General features: G+C 48.8%; 1 gene segment (V, D, J or C); it reads left to right on the forward strand.

Moving 5' to 3' along the window:
• The first annotated feature begins 14,388 nt into the window (after positions 1-14,388).
• LOC143767544 (Ig kappa chain V region 3381-like) lies at positions 14,389-14,908 on the forward strand. The segment is given in 2 exon segments: positions 14,389-14,397; positions 14,507-14,908. Coding segments are annotated over 2 exon segments (411 nt in total).
• Positions 14,909-15,157: the final 249 nt, after the last annotated feature.

Below are 15,157 nucleotides of genomic sequence, written 5' to 3' on the forward strand. Positions count from 1 at the left end.
GTGACAAAAAATTCCAAACTTTGCTAAAAAAAAAAAAAAAATTGCGCCATTTTCCAATACCCGCAGCGTCTCCATTTTTCATGATCTAGGGTCAGTTGAGGGCTTATTTTTTGCATTCCGAGCTGGCGTTTTTAATGATACTATATTGGTTCAGATACGTTCTTTTGATCGCCCGTTATTGCATTTTAATGCAATGTCGCGGCGACCCAAAAAACATAATTTTGGCGTTTCGAATTTTTTTCCCACTACGCCGTTTAGCGGTCAGGTTAATGCTTTTTTTTTATTGATAGATCGGGCGATTCTGAATGCAGCAATACCAAATATGTGTAGGTTTGATTTTTTTTTTATTGATTTATTTTGAATGGGGCGAAAGGGGGGTGATTTAAACTTTTATATTTTTTTTATTTTTTTCATTTTTTTTTAATTTACTTTTGCCATGCTAGAAGCTGGCACAACTCGATCGCCTCTGCTACGTAGCAGCAATCATCAGATCGCTGCTATGCAGCAGAAATGCAGGTGTGTTATGAGCGCCGACCACAGGGTGGCGCTCACAACTACCGGGGATCAGTAACCATAGAGGTCTCAAGGACCTCTATGGTTACTCTGCAGAAGTATCGCTGACCCCCGATCATGTGACGGGGTCAGCGAAGCGCTCATTTCCGGCCGCCCGGCCGGAAGCGCCGGTTAAATGCCGCTGTCAGCATTTGACAGCGGCATTTAACTAGTTAATTGCGGCGGGTGAATCGTGACAGCGGCTTTGATGCGGGCTCACAGTCAAAGCGGGGGTTCTGACCCCAGACGCATACCTCCCAACCGTCCCGGATCCCGCGGGACTGTCCTGATTTTGACAGTCAGCCCCGGGATCCCGGGAGGGACATTAGTTGTCCCGCACTGGTTGGGAGGTATACATATCACCCAGTCCCTGAGCCCCTGCACCCGCCCGCAGAGAACTGCAGCATATTGGCTGCTCTGTGCGCACAGGCTCAGGACCTGTGAAGTCACAGGATGGGAGGAGTCAGGGGGTCACATGATCGGGAGGACCTCTGTGTACAGGACTCTGCTGGTTGTCATGACGCTGGAAGGTAAGCATGTGTGAGGTCGGGAGGTGTTTACAGTGTGGATGTAGCAGAGCCGTATGTGTACAAGGTGTATGGATCGGAGCAGCGTGTGCAATGTGTATGGAGCGCAGTCATGTGTGTACGGAGTGGAGCCGTATGTGTACGAGGTGTACGGAGCGGAGCCGCATGTGCAAGGTGTATAGAGCGCAGTCATGTGTGTACGACGTGTATGGAGCAGAGCCATGTGTGTACGAGGTGTACAGAGTGGAGCCGTGTGTGTACGAGGTGTACGGAGCGGTGCCGTGTGTGTACGAGGTGTATGGAGCGGAGCCGTGTGTGTATGAGGTGTACGGAGGGGAGCCGTGTGTGTGCAAGGTATACGGAGCAGAGCAGCGTGTGCAATGTGTACGGAGCGGAGCCGTGTGTGTACGAGGTGTATGGAGAGGAGCCATGTGTGTACGAGGTGTACGGAGAGGAGCCGTGTGTGTACGAGGTGTACGGAGTGGAGCCGTGTGTGTACGAGGTGTACGGAGTGGAGCCGTGTGTGTGCGAGGTGTACGGAGAGGAGCCATGTGTGTACGAGGTGTACGGAGAGGAGCCGTGTGTGTACGAGGTGTACGGAGTGGAGCCGTGTGTGTACGAGGTGTACGGAATGGAGCCGTGTGTGTGCGAGGTGTACGGAGTGGAGCCGTGTATGAGGTGTACGGAGTGGAGCCGTGTGTGTATGAGGTGTACGGAGTGGAGCCGTGTGTGTATGAGGTGTACGGAGTGGAGCCGTGTGTGTACGAGGTGTACGGAGAGGAGCCATGTGTGTACGAGGTGTACGGAGAGGAGCCGTGTGTGTACGAGGTGTACGGAGTGGAGCCGTGTGTGTGCGAGGTGTACGGAGTGGAGCCGTGTATGAGGTGTACGGAGTGGAGCCGTGTGTGTATGAGGTGTACGGAGTGGAGCCGTGTGTGTATGAGGTGTACGGAGCAGAGCCGCATGTGTATGAGGTGTACGGAGCGGAGCCACGTGTGCTAGGTGTATGGAGCGCAGTCGTGTGTGTACGAGGTGTATGGAGCGGAGCCGCAAGTGCAGGGTGTATGGAGCGCAGTCGTGTGTGTACGAGGTGTACGGAGCGGAGCTGTGTGTGTACGAGGTGTACGGAGCGGAGCCGCATGTGCAAGGTTTATGGAGCGCAGTCGTGTGTGTATGAGGTGTACGGAGCGGAGCTGTGTGTGTACGAGGTGTACTGAGCGGAGCCGCATGTGCAAGGTGTATGGAGCGCAGTCATGTGTGTACGATGTGTATGGAGCAGAGCCATGTGTGTACGAGGTGTATGGAGAGGAGCCGTGTGTGTATGAGGTGTACGAAGCGGAGACGTGTGTGTACGAGGTGTATGGAGCGGAGCTGTGTGTGTACAAAGTGTATGGAGTGGAGCCGTGTGTGTACAAGGTGTATGGGGAGGAGCCGTGTGTGTACGGAGCGGAGCCGCATGTGCAAGGTGTATGGAGCAGAGTCGTATATGTACAAGGTGTATGGAGCAGAGTCGCATGTATACGAGGTGTACGGAGCGGACGCTGGCTGTGTCGGATCGGAGCAGATATTGCTCCTCGCTCTGACACTGACTGGCACAGGAGACACAGGAGGTCTTTATCAGTGGCGTATCACAGCTGCAGCGACGTGAGCAGTCAGCGGCACAGCTGGATGACACCATTCAGCGCCGTGGGAGTGGAAGCTGCCGGCTGCTGCGAGGGAGCGCGGTGAAAGGTGTTTGTGTGTAGTGATGGAGAAGGCAATGATGGGGGTGGGGTAACCATGTGTGGCCATTATACTGCACCCAGCATTGTGTGGGGCCATTATACTGTACGCAGCATCATGTGGGGCCATTATACAGTATGGAGCATAATGTGGCCAAAGGCCATTGTACAGTATGGAGCGTTGTGTGTGGCCACTGTACAGTATGGAGCGTCGTGTGTGGCCATTCTACACTATGGAGCGTCGTGTGTGGCCATTGTACAATATGGAGCGTCGCGTGTGGCCATTGTACAATATGGAGCGTCGTGTGTGGCCATTGTACAATATGGAGCGTCGTGTGTGGCTATTGTACAATATGGAGCGTCGTGTGTGGCTATTGTACAATATGGAGCGTCGTGTGTGGCCATTGTACACTATGGAGCGTCGTGTGTGGCCATTGTACAATATGGAGCGTCGTGTGTGGCCATTGTACAGTATGGAGCGTCGTGTGTGGCCATTGTACAGTATGGAGCGTCGTGTGTGGCCACTGTACAGTATGGAGCGTCGTGTGTGGCCATTGTACAGTATGGAGCGTCGTGTGTGGCCATTGTACAGTGTGGAGCGTCGTGTGTGGCCATTCTACACTATGGAGCGTCGTGTGTGGCCACTGTACAGTATGGAGCGTCGTGTGTGGCCATTCTACACTATGGAGCGTCGTGTGTGGCCATTGTACAATATGGAGCGTCGCGTGTGGCCATTGTACAATATGGAGCGTCGTGTGTGGCCATTGTACAATATGGAGCGTCGTGTGTGGCTATTGTACAATATGGAGCGTCGTGTGTGGCCATTGTACAATATGGAGCGTCGTGTGTGGCCATTGTACAGTATGGAGCGTCGTGTGTGGCCATTGTACAGTATGGAGCGTCGTGTGTGGCCATTGTACAGTATGGAGCGTCGTGTGTGGCCACTGTACAGTATGGAGCGTCGTGTGTGGCCATTGTACAGTATGGAGCGTCGTGTGTGGCCACTGTACAGTATGGAGCGTCGTGTGTGGCCATTGTACAGTATGGAGCGTCGTGTGTGGCCATTGTACAGTGTGGAGCGTCGTGTGTGGCCATTCTACACTATGGAGCGTCGTGTGTGGCCACTGTACAGTATGGAGCGTCGTGTGTGGCCATTCTACACTATGGAGCGTCGTGTGTGGCCATTGTACAATATGGAGCGTCGCGTGTGGCCATTGTACAATATGGAGCGTCGTGTGTGGCCATTGTACAATATGGAGCGTCGTGTGTGGCTATTGTACAATATGGAGCGTCGTGTGTGGCCATTGTACAATATGGAGCGTCGTGTGTGGCCATTGTACAGTATGGAGCGTCGTGTGTGGCCATTGTACAGTATGGAGCGTCGTGTGTGGCCACTGTACAGTATGGAGCGTCGTGAGTGGCCATTGTACAGTATGGAGCGTCGCGTGTGGCCATTGTACAGTATGGAGCGTTGCTTGTGGCCATTGTACACTATAAAGCGTCGCGTGTGGCCACTGTACAGTATGGAGCGTCGTGTGTGGCCATTCTACACTATGGAGCGTCGTGTGTGGCCATTGTACACTATGGAGTGTCGTGTGTGGCCATTGTACAATATGGAGCGTCGCGTGTGGCCATTGTACAATATGGAGCGTCGCGTGTGGCCATTGTACAATATGGAGCGTCGCGTGTGGCTATTGTACAATATGGAGCGTCGCGTGTGGCCATTGTACAATATGGAGCGTCGTGTGTGGCCATTGTACAGTATGGAGCGTCGTGTGTGGCCATTGTACAGTATGGAGCGTCGTGTGTGGCCATTGTACACTATGGAGCGTCGTGTGTGGCCATTGTACACTATGGAGCGTCGTGTGTGGCCACTGTACAGTATGGAGCGTCGTGTGTGGCCATTGTACAGTATGGAGCGTCGTGTGTGGCCACTGTACAGTATGGAGCGTCGTGTGTGGCCATTGTACAATATGGAGCGTCGTGTGTGGCCATTGTACAGTATGGAGCGTCGTGTGTGGCCATTGTACAATATGGAGCGTCGTGTGTGGCCATTGTACAGTATGGAGCGTCATGTGTGGCCATTGTACAATATGGAGCGTCGTGTGTGGCCACTGTACAGTATGGAGCGTCGTGTGTGGCCATTGTACAGTATGGAGCGTAGTGTGTGGCCATTGTACAATATGGAGCGTCGTGTGTGGCCACTGTACAGTATGGAGCGTCGTGAGTGGCCATTGTACAGTATGGAGCGTCGTGTGTGGCCATTGTACAATATGGAGCGTCGTGTGTGGCCACTGTACAGTATGGAGCGTCGTGTGACCATTGTACAATATGGAGTGTCGTGTGTGGCCATTGTACAGTATGGAGCGTCGTGTGTGGCCACTGTCCAGTATGGAGTGTCGTGTGTGACCACTGTACAATATGGAGTGTCGTGTGTGGCCATTGTACACTATGGAGCGTCGTGTGTGGCCACTGTACAATATGGAGTGTCGTGTGTGGCCATTGTACACTATGGAGCGTCGTGTGTGACCACTGTACAATATGGAGTGTCGTGTGTGGCCATTGTACACTATGGAGCGTCGTGTGTGGCCATTGTACACTATGGAGCGTCGTGTGTGGCCATTGTACAGTATGGAGCGTCGTGTGTGACCATTGTACAATATGGAGCGTCGTGTGTGGCCACTGTACAATATGGAGTGTCGTGTGTGGCCACTGTACAATATGGAGTGTCGTGTGTGGCCATTGTACACTATGGAGCGTCTTGTGTGGCCACTGTACACTATAGAGCGTCGTGTGTGGCCATTGTACACTATGGAGCGTCGTGTGTGGCCACTGTACACTATGGAGCGTCGTGTGTGACCACTGTACAATATGGAGTGTCGTGTGTGGCCATTGTACACTATGGAGCGTCGTGTGTGGCCATTGTACACTATGGAGCGTCGTGTGTGGCCATTGTACACTATGGAGCGTCGTGTGTGGCCATTGTACAATATGGAGCGTCGTGTGTGGCCATTGTACAGTATGTAGCGTCGTGTGTGACCATTGTACAATATGGAGTGTCGTGTGTGGCCATATTTTTTTGTTCATAATTATTGTTAACGAAACATTGTGATCAGAAGTGCTAAATGGGTGTGGTTGGGGCGTGGCTAGTTGTGAAATGGGTGTGGCCTAAAATTTGCCGCTACGCGCGCCGATGACTTTGTCCCTCTTTCCTTTCCCCGAAAGTTGGGAGGTATGCGGACGTACTATCCCGTCCGAGGTTAGAAAGGGGTTAATGAGCCTTGTCACATGAATTAGGATAAAAGCCAAACCAGAATCTCAATTTGAAGACAATTTGCAGACTGTAAATTGAGATTCTGGTTTTGCTTTTATCCTACATCATATTGCAAGGCTCATAAAAGGGTCAATATAAACTTTTAGGATCGCTGTTAGAGTTCTATCCCTCTTCCTCTCTAAAGAGGCAAATTGCATATAAAGAGACGAGAAAAGAAAACAACAACTATGAGAAAGAAAAATCCTTTCTGTTACCTATCCAGCCTTTACTCTGACAAATTTAAAGTAAATGACTGTTAGTGCCCTCTATGGACTGATATTTATATATCTATATATATAATTGTCTAAGGGGTACTTCCGTCTGTCTGTCCCGGATATTCATTGGTCAAGGCCTCTGTCTGTCATGGAATCCAAGTCGCTGATAGGTCGCGCCAGCTGCCTGTCATGGCTGCCGCGACCAATCAGCGACGGCCACAGTCCGATTAGTCCCTCCCTACTCCCCTGCAGTCACTGCCCGGCGCCCGCATACTCCCCTCCGGTCTTCCCCCGCAGACCCTGGCAGTGCCAGTCTCCTGCCCGCAAACAGCTCAGGTGGTGGGCTCCACACTCCCACCAGCCTGGCACACCGCCTTCAGCCTCCCAGGACCGTCCCCTGCTTACCGTCACCCCGTACTTGAGAGCGATGCCCTGCATGGTGTCCCTGGGGCAGACCGGGTGCTCTATGTACCTCTCGGCCCAGGGCGCCGTCATGCTGGCCGCGGCTGTAGCACCGGCCACAGTCCCGCCATCTTCTGCGGAGGAATACACGCTCCGGTAATGGTAAGAGCACTACATGTGCTGAACTGGAGCCTCCGCTGCCAGCAGCCGCTGGCAGGGGGTGCTCCTCTCATCCAGCACGGGGAAGCGCGGCTGTGTTATCCCGGGACCCCCGGTGTGTAGCACGTGTCCGGGAACACTCCGCCCCTGGCGGCATCTCCAGGCTGCACGGTGTGCACGGCAGACATGCTGCGACCTCAGGACACAGCAGCATTCATCTTATTTACTCTATCAGTGCTGTTAGTATTTTATGGGCAGTATACTACGTGTGTGTGCTGTATACTATGTGACTGGGCAATATACTACGTGTCTGTGCTGTATAGTACGTCACTGGGCAATATACTACGTGACTGGGCAATATACTACGTCACTGGGCAATATACTACGTGACTGGGCAATATACTACGTCACTGGGCAGTATACTACGTGGCTGGGCAATATACTACGTCACTTGTTATGGTTCTCAATGGCAAGAGAACATAGCCCAGCAAACATAAGTCCTAGCTCTTGGAAGGATGGAAACTAAACTGACCATGAACTAAACCTGCCGCACAACTAACAGTAGCCGGGTAGCGTTGCCTACGTTTTTTATCCCTAGACGCCCAGCGCCGGCCGGAGGACTAACTAATCCTGGCAGAGGAAAATATAGTCCTGGCTCACCTCTAGAGAAATTTCCCCGATAGGCAGACAGAGGCCCCCACATATATTGGCGGTGATTTTAGATGAAATGACAAACGTAGTATGAAAATAGGTTTAGCAAAATTGAGGTACGCTTACTAGATAGCAGGAAGACAGAAAGGGCACTTTCATGGTCAGCTGAAAACCCTATCAAAATACCATCCTGAAATTACTTTAAGACTCTAGTATTAACTCATAACATCAGAGTGGCAATTTCAGATCACAAGAGCTTTCCAGACACAGAAACGAAACTACAGCTGTGAACTGGAACAAAATGCAAAAACAAACGAGGACAAAAGTCCAACTTAGCTGGGAGTTGTTTAGAAGCAGGAACATGCACAGAAAGGCTTCTGATTACAATGTTGACCGGCATGGAAGTGACAGAGGAGCAAGGTTAAATAGCGACTCCCACATCCTGATGGAAACAGGTGAACAGAGGGGATGATGCACACCAGTTCAATTCCACCAGTGGCCACCGGGGGAGCCCGAAATCCAATTTCACAACAGTACCCCCCCCTCAAGGAGGGGGCACCGAACCCTCACCAGAACCACCAGGGCGATCAGGATGAGCCCTATGAAAGGCACGGACAAGATCGGAGGCATGAACATCAGAGGCAGTCACCCAAGAATTATCCTCCTGACCGTATCCCTTCCATTTGACCAGATACTGGAGTTTCCGTCTGGAAACACGGGAGTCCAAGATTTTTTCCACAACGTACTCCAACTCGCCCTCAACCAACACCGGAGCAGGAGGCTCAACGGAAGGCACAACCGGTACCTCATACCTGCGCAACAATGACCGATGAAAAACATTATGAATAGAAAAAGATGCAGGGAGGTCCAAACGGAAGGACACAGGGTTAAGAATCTCCAATATCTTGTACGGGCCGATGAACCGAGGCTTAAACTTAGGAGAAGAAACCCTCATAGGGACAAAACGAGAAGACAACCACACCAAGTCCCCAACACAAAGCCGAGGACCAACCCGACGCCGGCGGTTGGCAAAAAGCTGAGTCTTCTCCTGGGACAACTTCAAATTGTCCACTACCTACCCCCAAATCTGATGCAACCTCTCCACCACAGCATCCACTCCAGGACAATCCGAAGATTCCACCTGACCAGAAGAAAATCGAGGATGAAACCCCGAATTACAGAAAAAAGGAGACACCAAGGTGGCAGAGCTGGCCCGATTATTGAGGGCAAACTCCGCTAAAGGCAAAAAAGCAACCCAATCATCCTGATCTGCAGACACAAAACACCTCAAATATGTCTCCAAGGTCTGATTCGTCCGCTCGGTCTGGCCATTAGTCTGAGGATGGAAAGCAGACGAGAAAGACAAATCTATGCCCATCCTAGCACAGAATGCTCGCCAAAATCTAGACACGAACTGGGTTCCTCTGTCAGAAACGATATTCTCCGGAATACCATGCAAACGGACCACATTTTGAAAAAACAGAGGAACCAACTCGGAAGAAGAAGGCAACTTAGGCAGGGGAACCAAATGGACCATCTTAGAGAAACGGTCACACACCACCCAGATGACAGACATCTTCTGAGAAACAGGAAGATCCGAAATAAAATCCATCGAGATGTGCGTCCAGGGCCTCTTCGGGATAGGCAAGGGCAACAACAATCCACTAGCCCGAGAACAACAAGGCTTGGCCCGAGCACAAACGTCACAAGACTGCACAAAGCCTCGCACATCTCGAGACAGGGAAGGCCACCAGAAGGACCTTGCCACCAAATCCCTGGTACCAAAGATTCCAGGATGACCTGTCAACGCAGAAGAATGAACCTCAGAAATGACTTTACTGGTCCAATCATCAGGAACAAACAGTCTACCAGGTGGGCAACGATCAGGTCTATCCGCCTGAAACTCCTGCAAGGCCCGCCGCAGGTCTGGAGAAACGGCAGACAATATCACTCCATCCTTAAGGATACCTGTAGGTTCAGAGTTACCAGGTGAGTCAGGCTCAAAACTCCTAGAAAGGGCATCCGCCTTAACATTCTTAGAACCCGGCAGGTAGGACACCACAAAATTAAACCGAGAGAAAAACAATGACCAGCGCGCCTGTCTAGGATTCAGGCGTCTGGCGGACTCAAGATAAATTAGATTTTTGTGGTCAGTCAATACCACCACCTGATGTCTAGCCCCCTCAAGCCAATGACGCCACTCCTCAAAAGCCCACTTCATGGCCAAAAGCTCCCGATTCCCAACATCATAATTCCGCTCGGCGGGCGAAAATTTACGCGAGAAAAAGGCACAAGGTCTCATCACGGAACAATCGGAACTTCTCTGCGACAAAACTGCCCCAGCTCCGATTTCAGAAGCGTCGACCTCAACCTGAAAAGGAAGAGCAACATCAGGCTGACGCAACACAGGGGCGGAAGAAAAGCGGCGCTTAAGCTCCCGAAAGGCCTCCACAGCAGCAGGGGACCAATCAGCAACATCAGCACCCTTCTTAGTCAAATCAGTCAATGGTTTAACAACATCAGAAAAACCAGCAATAAATCGACGATAAAAGTTAGCAAAGCCCAAAAATTTCTGAAGACTCTTAAGAGAAGAGGGTTGCGTCCAATCACAAATAGCCTGAACCTTGACAGGATCCATCTCGATGGAAGAGGGGGAAAAAATATATCCCAAAAAGGAAATCTTTTGAACCCCAAAAACGCACTTAGAACCCTTCACACACAAGGAATTAGACCGCAAAACCTGAAAAACCCTCCTGACCTGCTGGACATGAGAGTCCCAGTCATCCGAAAAAATCAAAATATCATCCAGATACACAATCATAAATTTATCCAAATAATCACGGAAAATGTCATGCATAAAGGACTGAAAGACTGAAGGGGCATTTGAAAGACCAAAAGGCATCACCAAATACTCAAAGTGGCCCTCGGGCGTATTAAATGCGGTCTTCCACTCATCCCCCTGCTTAATTCGCACCAAATTATACGCCCCACGGAGATCTATCTTAGAGAACCACTTGGCCCCCTTTATGCGAGCAAACAAATCAGTCAGCAGTGGCAACGGATATTGATATTTAACCGTGATTTTATTCAAAAGCCGATAATCAATACACGGTCTCAAAGAGCCATCTTTCTTAGCCACAAAGAAAAAACCGGCTCCTAAGGGAGATGACGAAGGACGAATATGTCCCTTTTCCAAGGACTCCTTTATATATTCTCGCATAGCAGCATGTTCAGGCACAGACAGATTAAATAAACGACCCTTAGGGTATTTACTACCCGGAATCAAATCTATGGCACAATCGCACTCCCGGTGCGGAGGTAATGAACCAAGCTTAGGTTCTTCAAAAACGTCACGAAATTCAGTCAAGAATTCAGGAATCTCAGAGGGAATAGATGATGAAATGGAAACCACAGGTACGTCCCCATGCGTCCCCTTACATCCCCAGCTTAACACAGACATAGCTTTCCAGTCAAGGACTGGGTTATGAGATTGCAGCCATGGCAATCCAAGCACCAACACATCATGTAGGTTATACAGCACAAGAAAGCGAATAATCTCCTGATGATCTGGATTAATCCGCATAGTTACTTGTGTCCAGTATTGTGGTTTATTACTAGCCAATGGGGTGGAGTCAATCCCCTTCAGGGGTATAGGAGTTTCAAGAGGCTCCAAATCATACCCACAGCGTTTGGCAAAGGACCAATCCATAAGACTCAAAGCGGCGCCAGAGTCGACATAGGCATCCGCGGTAATAGATGATAAAGAACAAATCAGGGTCACAGATAGAATAAACTTAGACTGTAAAGTGCCAATTGAAACAGACTTATCAAGCTTCTTAGTACGCTTAGAGCATGCTGATATAACATGAGTTGAATCACCGCAATAGAAGCACAACCCATTTTTTCGTCTTAAATTCTGCCGTTCACTTCTGGACAGAATTCTATCACATTGCATATTCTCTGGCGTCTTCTCAGTAGACACCGCCAAATGGTGCACAGGTTTGCGCTCCCGCAGACGCCTATCGATCTGGATAGCCATTGTCATGGACTCATTCAGACCCGCAGGCACAGGGAACCCCACCATAACATCCTTAATGGCATCAGAGAGACCCTCTCTGAAATTCGCCGCCAGGGCGCACTCATTCCACTGAGTAAGCACAGCCCATTTACGGAATTTCTGGCAGTATATTTCAGCTTCGTCTTGCCCCTGAGATAGGGACATCAAGGCCTTTTCCGCCTGAAGCTCTAACTGAGGTTCCTCATAAAGCAACCCCAAGGCCAGAAAAAACGCATCCACATTGAGCAACGCAGGATCCCCTGGAGCCAATGCAAAAGCCCAATCCTGAGGGTCGCCCCGGAGCAAGGAAATCACAATCCTGACCTGCTGAGCAGGATCTCCAGCAGAGCGAGATTTCAGGGACAAAAACAACTTGCAATTATTTTTAAAATTTTGAAAGCAAGATCTATTCCCCGAGAAAAATTCAGGCAAAGGAATTCTAGGTTCAGATATAGGAACATGAACAACAAAATCTTGTAAATTTTGAACTTTCGTGGTGAGATTATTCAAACCTGCAGCTAAACTCTGAATATCCATTTTAAACAGGTGAACACAGAGCCATTCCAGGATTAGAAGGAGAGAGAGAGAGAGAAAGGCTGCAATATAGGCAGACTTGCAAGAGATTCAATTACAAGCACACTCAGAACTGAAGGGAAAGGAAAAAAAAAAAAAAAAAAAATCTTCAGCAGACTTCTCTTATCTCTCCTTTCTCTGTCAATTAATTTAACCCTTTTGGGCCGGTCAAACTGTTATGGTTCTCAATGGCAAGAGAACATAGCCCAGCAAACATAAGTCCTAGCTCTTGGAAGGATGGAAACTAAACTGACCATGAACTAAACCTGCCGCACAACTAACAGTAGCCGGGTAGCGTTGCCTACGTTTTTTATCCCTAGACGCCCAGCGCCGGCCGGAGGACTAACTAATCCTGGCAGAGGAAAATATAGTCCTGGCTCACCTCTAGAGAAATTTCCCCGATAGGCAGACAGAGGCCCCCACATATATTGGCGGTGATTTTAGATGAAATGACAAACGTAGTATGAAAATAGGTTTAGCAAAATTGAGGTACGCTTACTAGATAGCAGGAAGACAGAAAGGGCACTTTCATGGTCAGCTGAAAACCCTATCAAAATACCATCCTGAAATTACTTTAAGACTCTAGTATTAACTCATAACATCAGAGTGGCAATTTCAGATCACAAGAGCTTTCCAGACACAGAAACGAAACTACAGCTGTGAACTGGAACAAAATGCAAAAACAAACGAGGACAAAAGTCCAACTTAGCTGGGAGTTGTCTAGAAGCAGGAACATGCACAGAAAGGCTTCTGATTACAATGTTGACCGGCATGGAAGTGACAGAGGAGCAAGGTTAAATAGCGACTCCCACATCCTGATGGAAACAGGTGAACAGAGGGGATGATGCACACCAGTTCAATTCCACCAGTGGCCACCGGGGGAGCCCAAAATCCAATTTCACAACAGTCACTGGGCAATATACTACGTGGCTGGGCAATATGCTACGTCACTGGGCAATATACTATGTGGCTGGGCAATATACTACATCACTGGGCAATATACTACGTCACTGGGCAATATACTACGTGTGTGCTGTATGCTACGTCACTGGGCAATATACTACGTGGCTGGGCAATATACTACGTAACTGGGCAATATACTACGTGGCTGGGCAATATACTACGTAACTGGGCAATATACTACGTGGCTGGGCAATATACTACGTCACTGGGCAATATACTACGTGGCTGGGCAATATACTACGTCACTGGGCAATATACTATGTGGCTGGGCAATATACTACATAGCTGGGCAATATACTACGTGGCTGGGCAATATACTACGTCACTGGGCAATATACTATGTGACTGGGCAATATACTACGTAGCTGGGCAATATACTACATCACTAGGCAATATACTATGTGACTGGGCAATATACTACGTAGCTGGGCAATATACTACGTGACTGGGCAATATACTACGTAGCTGGGCAATATACTACGTAACTGGGCAATATACTACGTAACTGGGCAATATAGTACGTGGCTGCCTAATATACTACGTGGCTGGGCAATACGTGGACATGCATATTCTAGAATACCCGATGCGTTAGAATCGGGCCACCATCTAGTATATATATATATATATATGTATATATGAGTGTTGAAGCGTTTCCCCTTATCAGCAAGGACACTGTTCATGGAGATAATGCAAAAGTGTTTTATTTCCTTATATTTAGGGACAACCCCTTTAAGGATGGGTTAGGGGCGGTTTCATCAACCAGATTCACCGTGTCTCTGTCTTGTAAAGGCATTCTTGATCCAAGATGTCACTTGTCCTCCAGATCGTGCTTCTCTCTTGGTGTCTGAGCTGTGAGTCCAACATATATTTATGTACAGTACATTCTACCAGCAGTAAGACATAGTGTTATCCTTTATCTGAATTAAAGGGATTTTTACACTAAATCTATCCACAAGGTAGGTGAACAATGTGTGATCACTGGAGTTCTGACTAGAAGGCTGCCACCAAACCAAGAACATGGGTCTGAAAGTCTCCGGCAGAAATGGACCATCACTGCCTCATTCATGGATGAAGACAGCCATCACGTCAGTTCAGTGGAGGCGAATACAGCAGTGGTCACACTTGTGCTCCATATACAGGGAACTGTAGGACAATTATCATACATTTATATGTGGACTAGTGATACATTCAGAGATGTATTCTTATTACCAAGGAAGATGTCTCCATATATTCTGTATATAGTCTGTGAGTTTACATGAACCAGGTTAGGTATTTTTCTATAATTTCTCCAATTTTAACAATGTATTCTGATTACAAATGATACACATTATGATAATGACACATTTTAACATATATAACAATGTAACATCCAGATTCTGTATAGAACTCAGATTTGTCGCCGCTACATCGACGACATTCACGTGGTGTTTTCTCACCCCGCAGTCAGTCTGGCCGCAGATGTCAGCCAGTATCCAACATTTATATCATCTTCTGCCATGGGAAACATCTCTGTGACCTGCGAACACAATGACAGCAGCAAATATAGAAAAATGTGGTACCGGCAAGAAAAGGGGAAAGGACTCGTCCTTATTGGATACACAGACTATGAAGAAGCCGCAATGATGGAGAATGAGTTTAATAATGGAAGGATAAAAATCCAACCACAAAGCAGCCAGAAAAGTCTCTTCACTATCAGTTTTGTCTCTGCACAAGACAGTGCAGTTTATTATTGCGCCAGCAGTGTCCACAGCGAGATACTTATACAGAGAGAGTGAATTGTCATGATCTCTGCAGGCAGAGATCATAGCAAGCCTATAGAGGGACAAGCTCTCGGAAGATGGAACTATACTGACCATGAACTAAGCCTGCCGCGCAACTAGAAATAGCCAGGTAGCATTTCCTATTTATCGCTAGATGCCCAGCTCTGGCCTAAGACCTAAATAGCTAGCAGAGGGAAATATAAGACCTGGCTCACCTCTAGAGAAATATTCCAAAGAAGACAGTAGCCCCCCACATATAATGAC

This window comes from Ranitomeya variabilis, chromosome 4, assembly GCF_051348905.1.
Source record: "Ranitomeya variabilis isolate aRanVar5 chromosome 4, aRanVar5.hap1, whole genome shotgun sequence".
In the NCBI taxonomy this organism is placed as follows: domain Eukaryota; kingdom Metazoa; phylum Chordata; class Amphibia; order Anura; family Dendrobatidae; genus Ranitomeya; species Ranitomeya variabilis.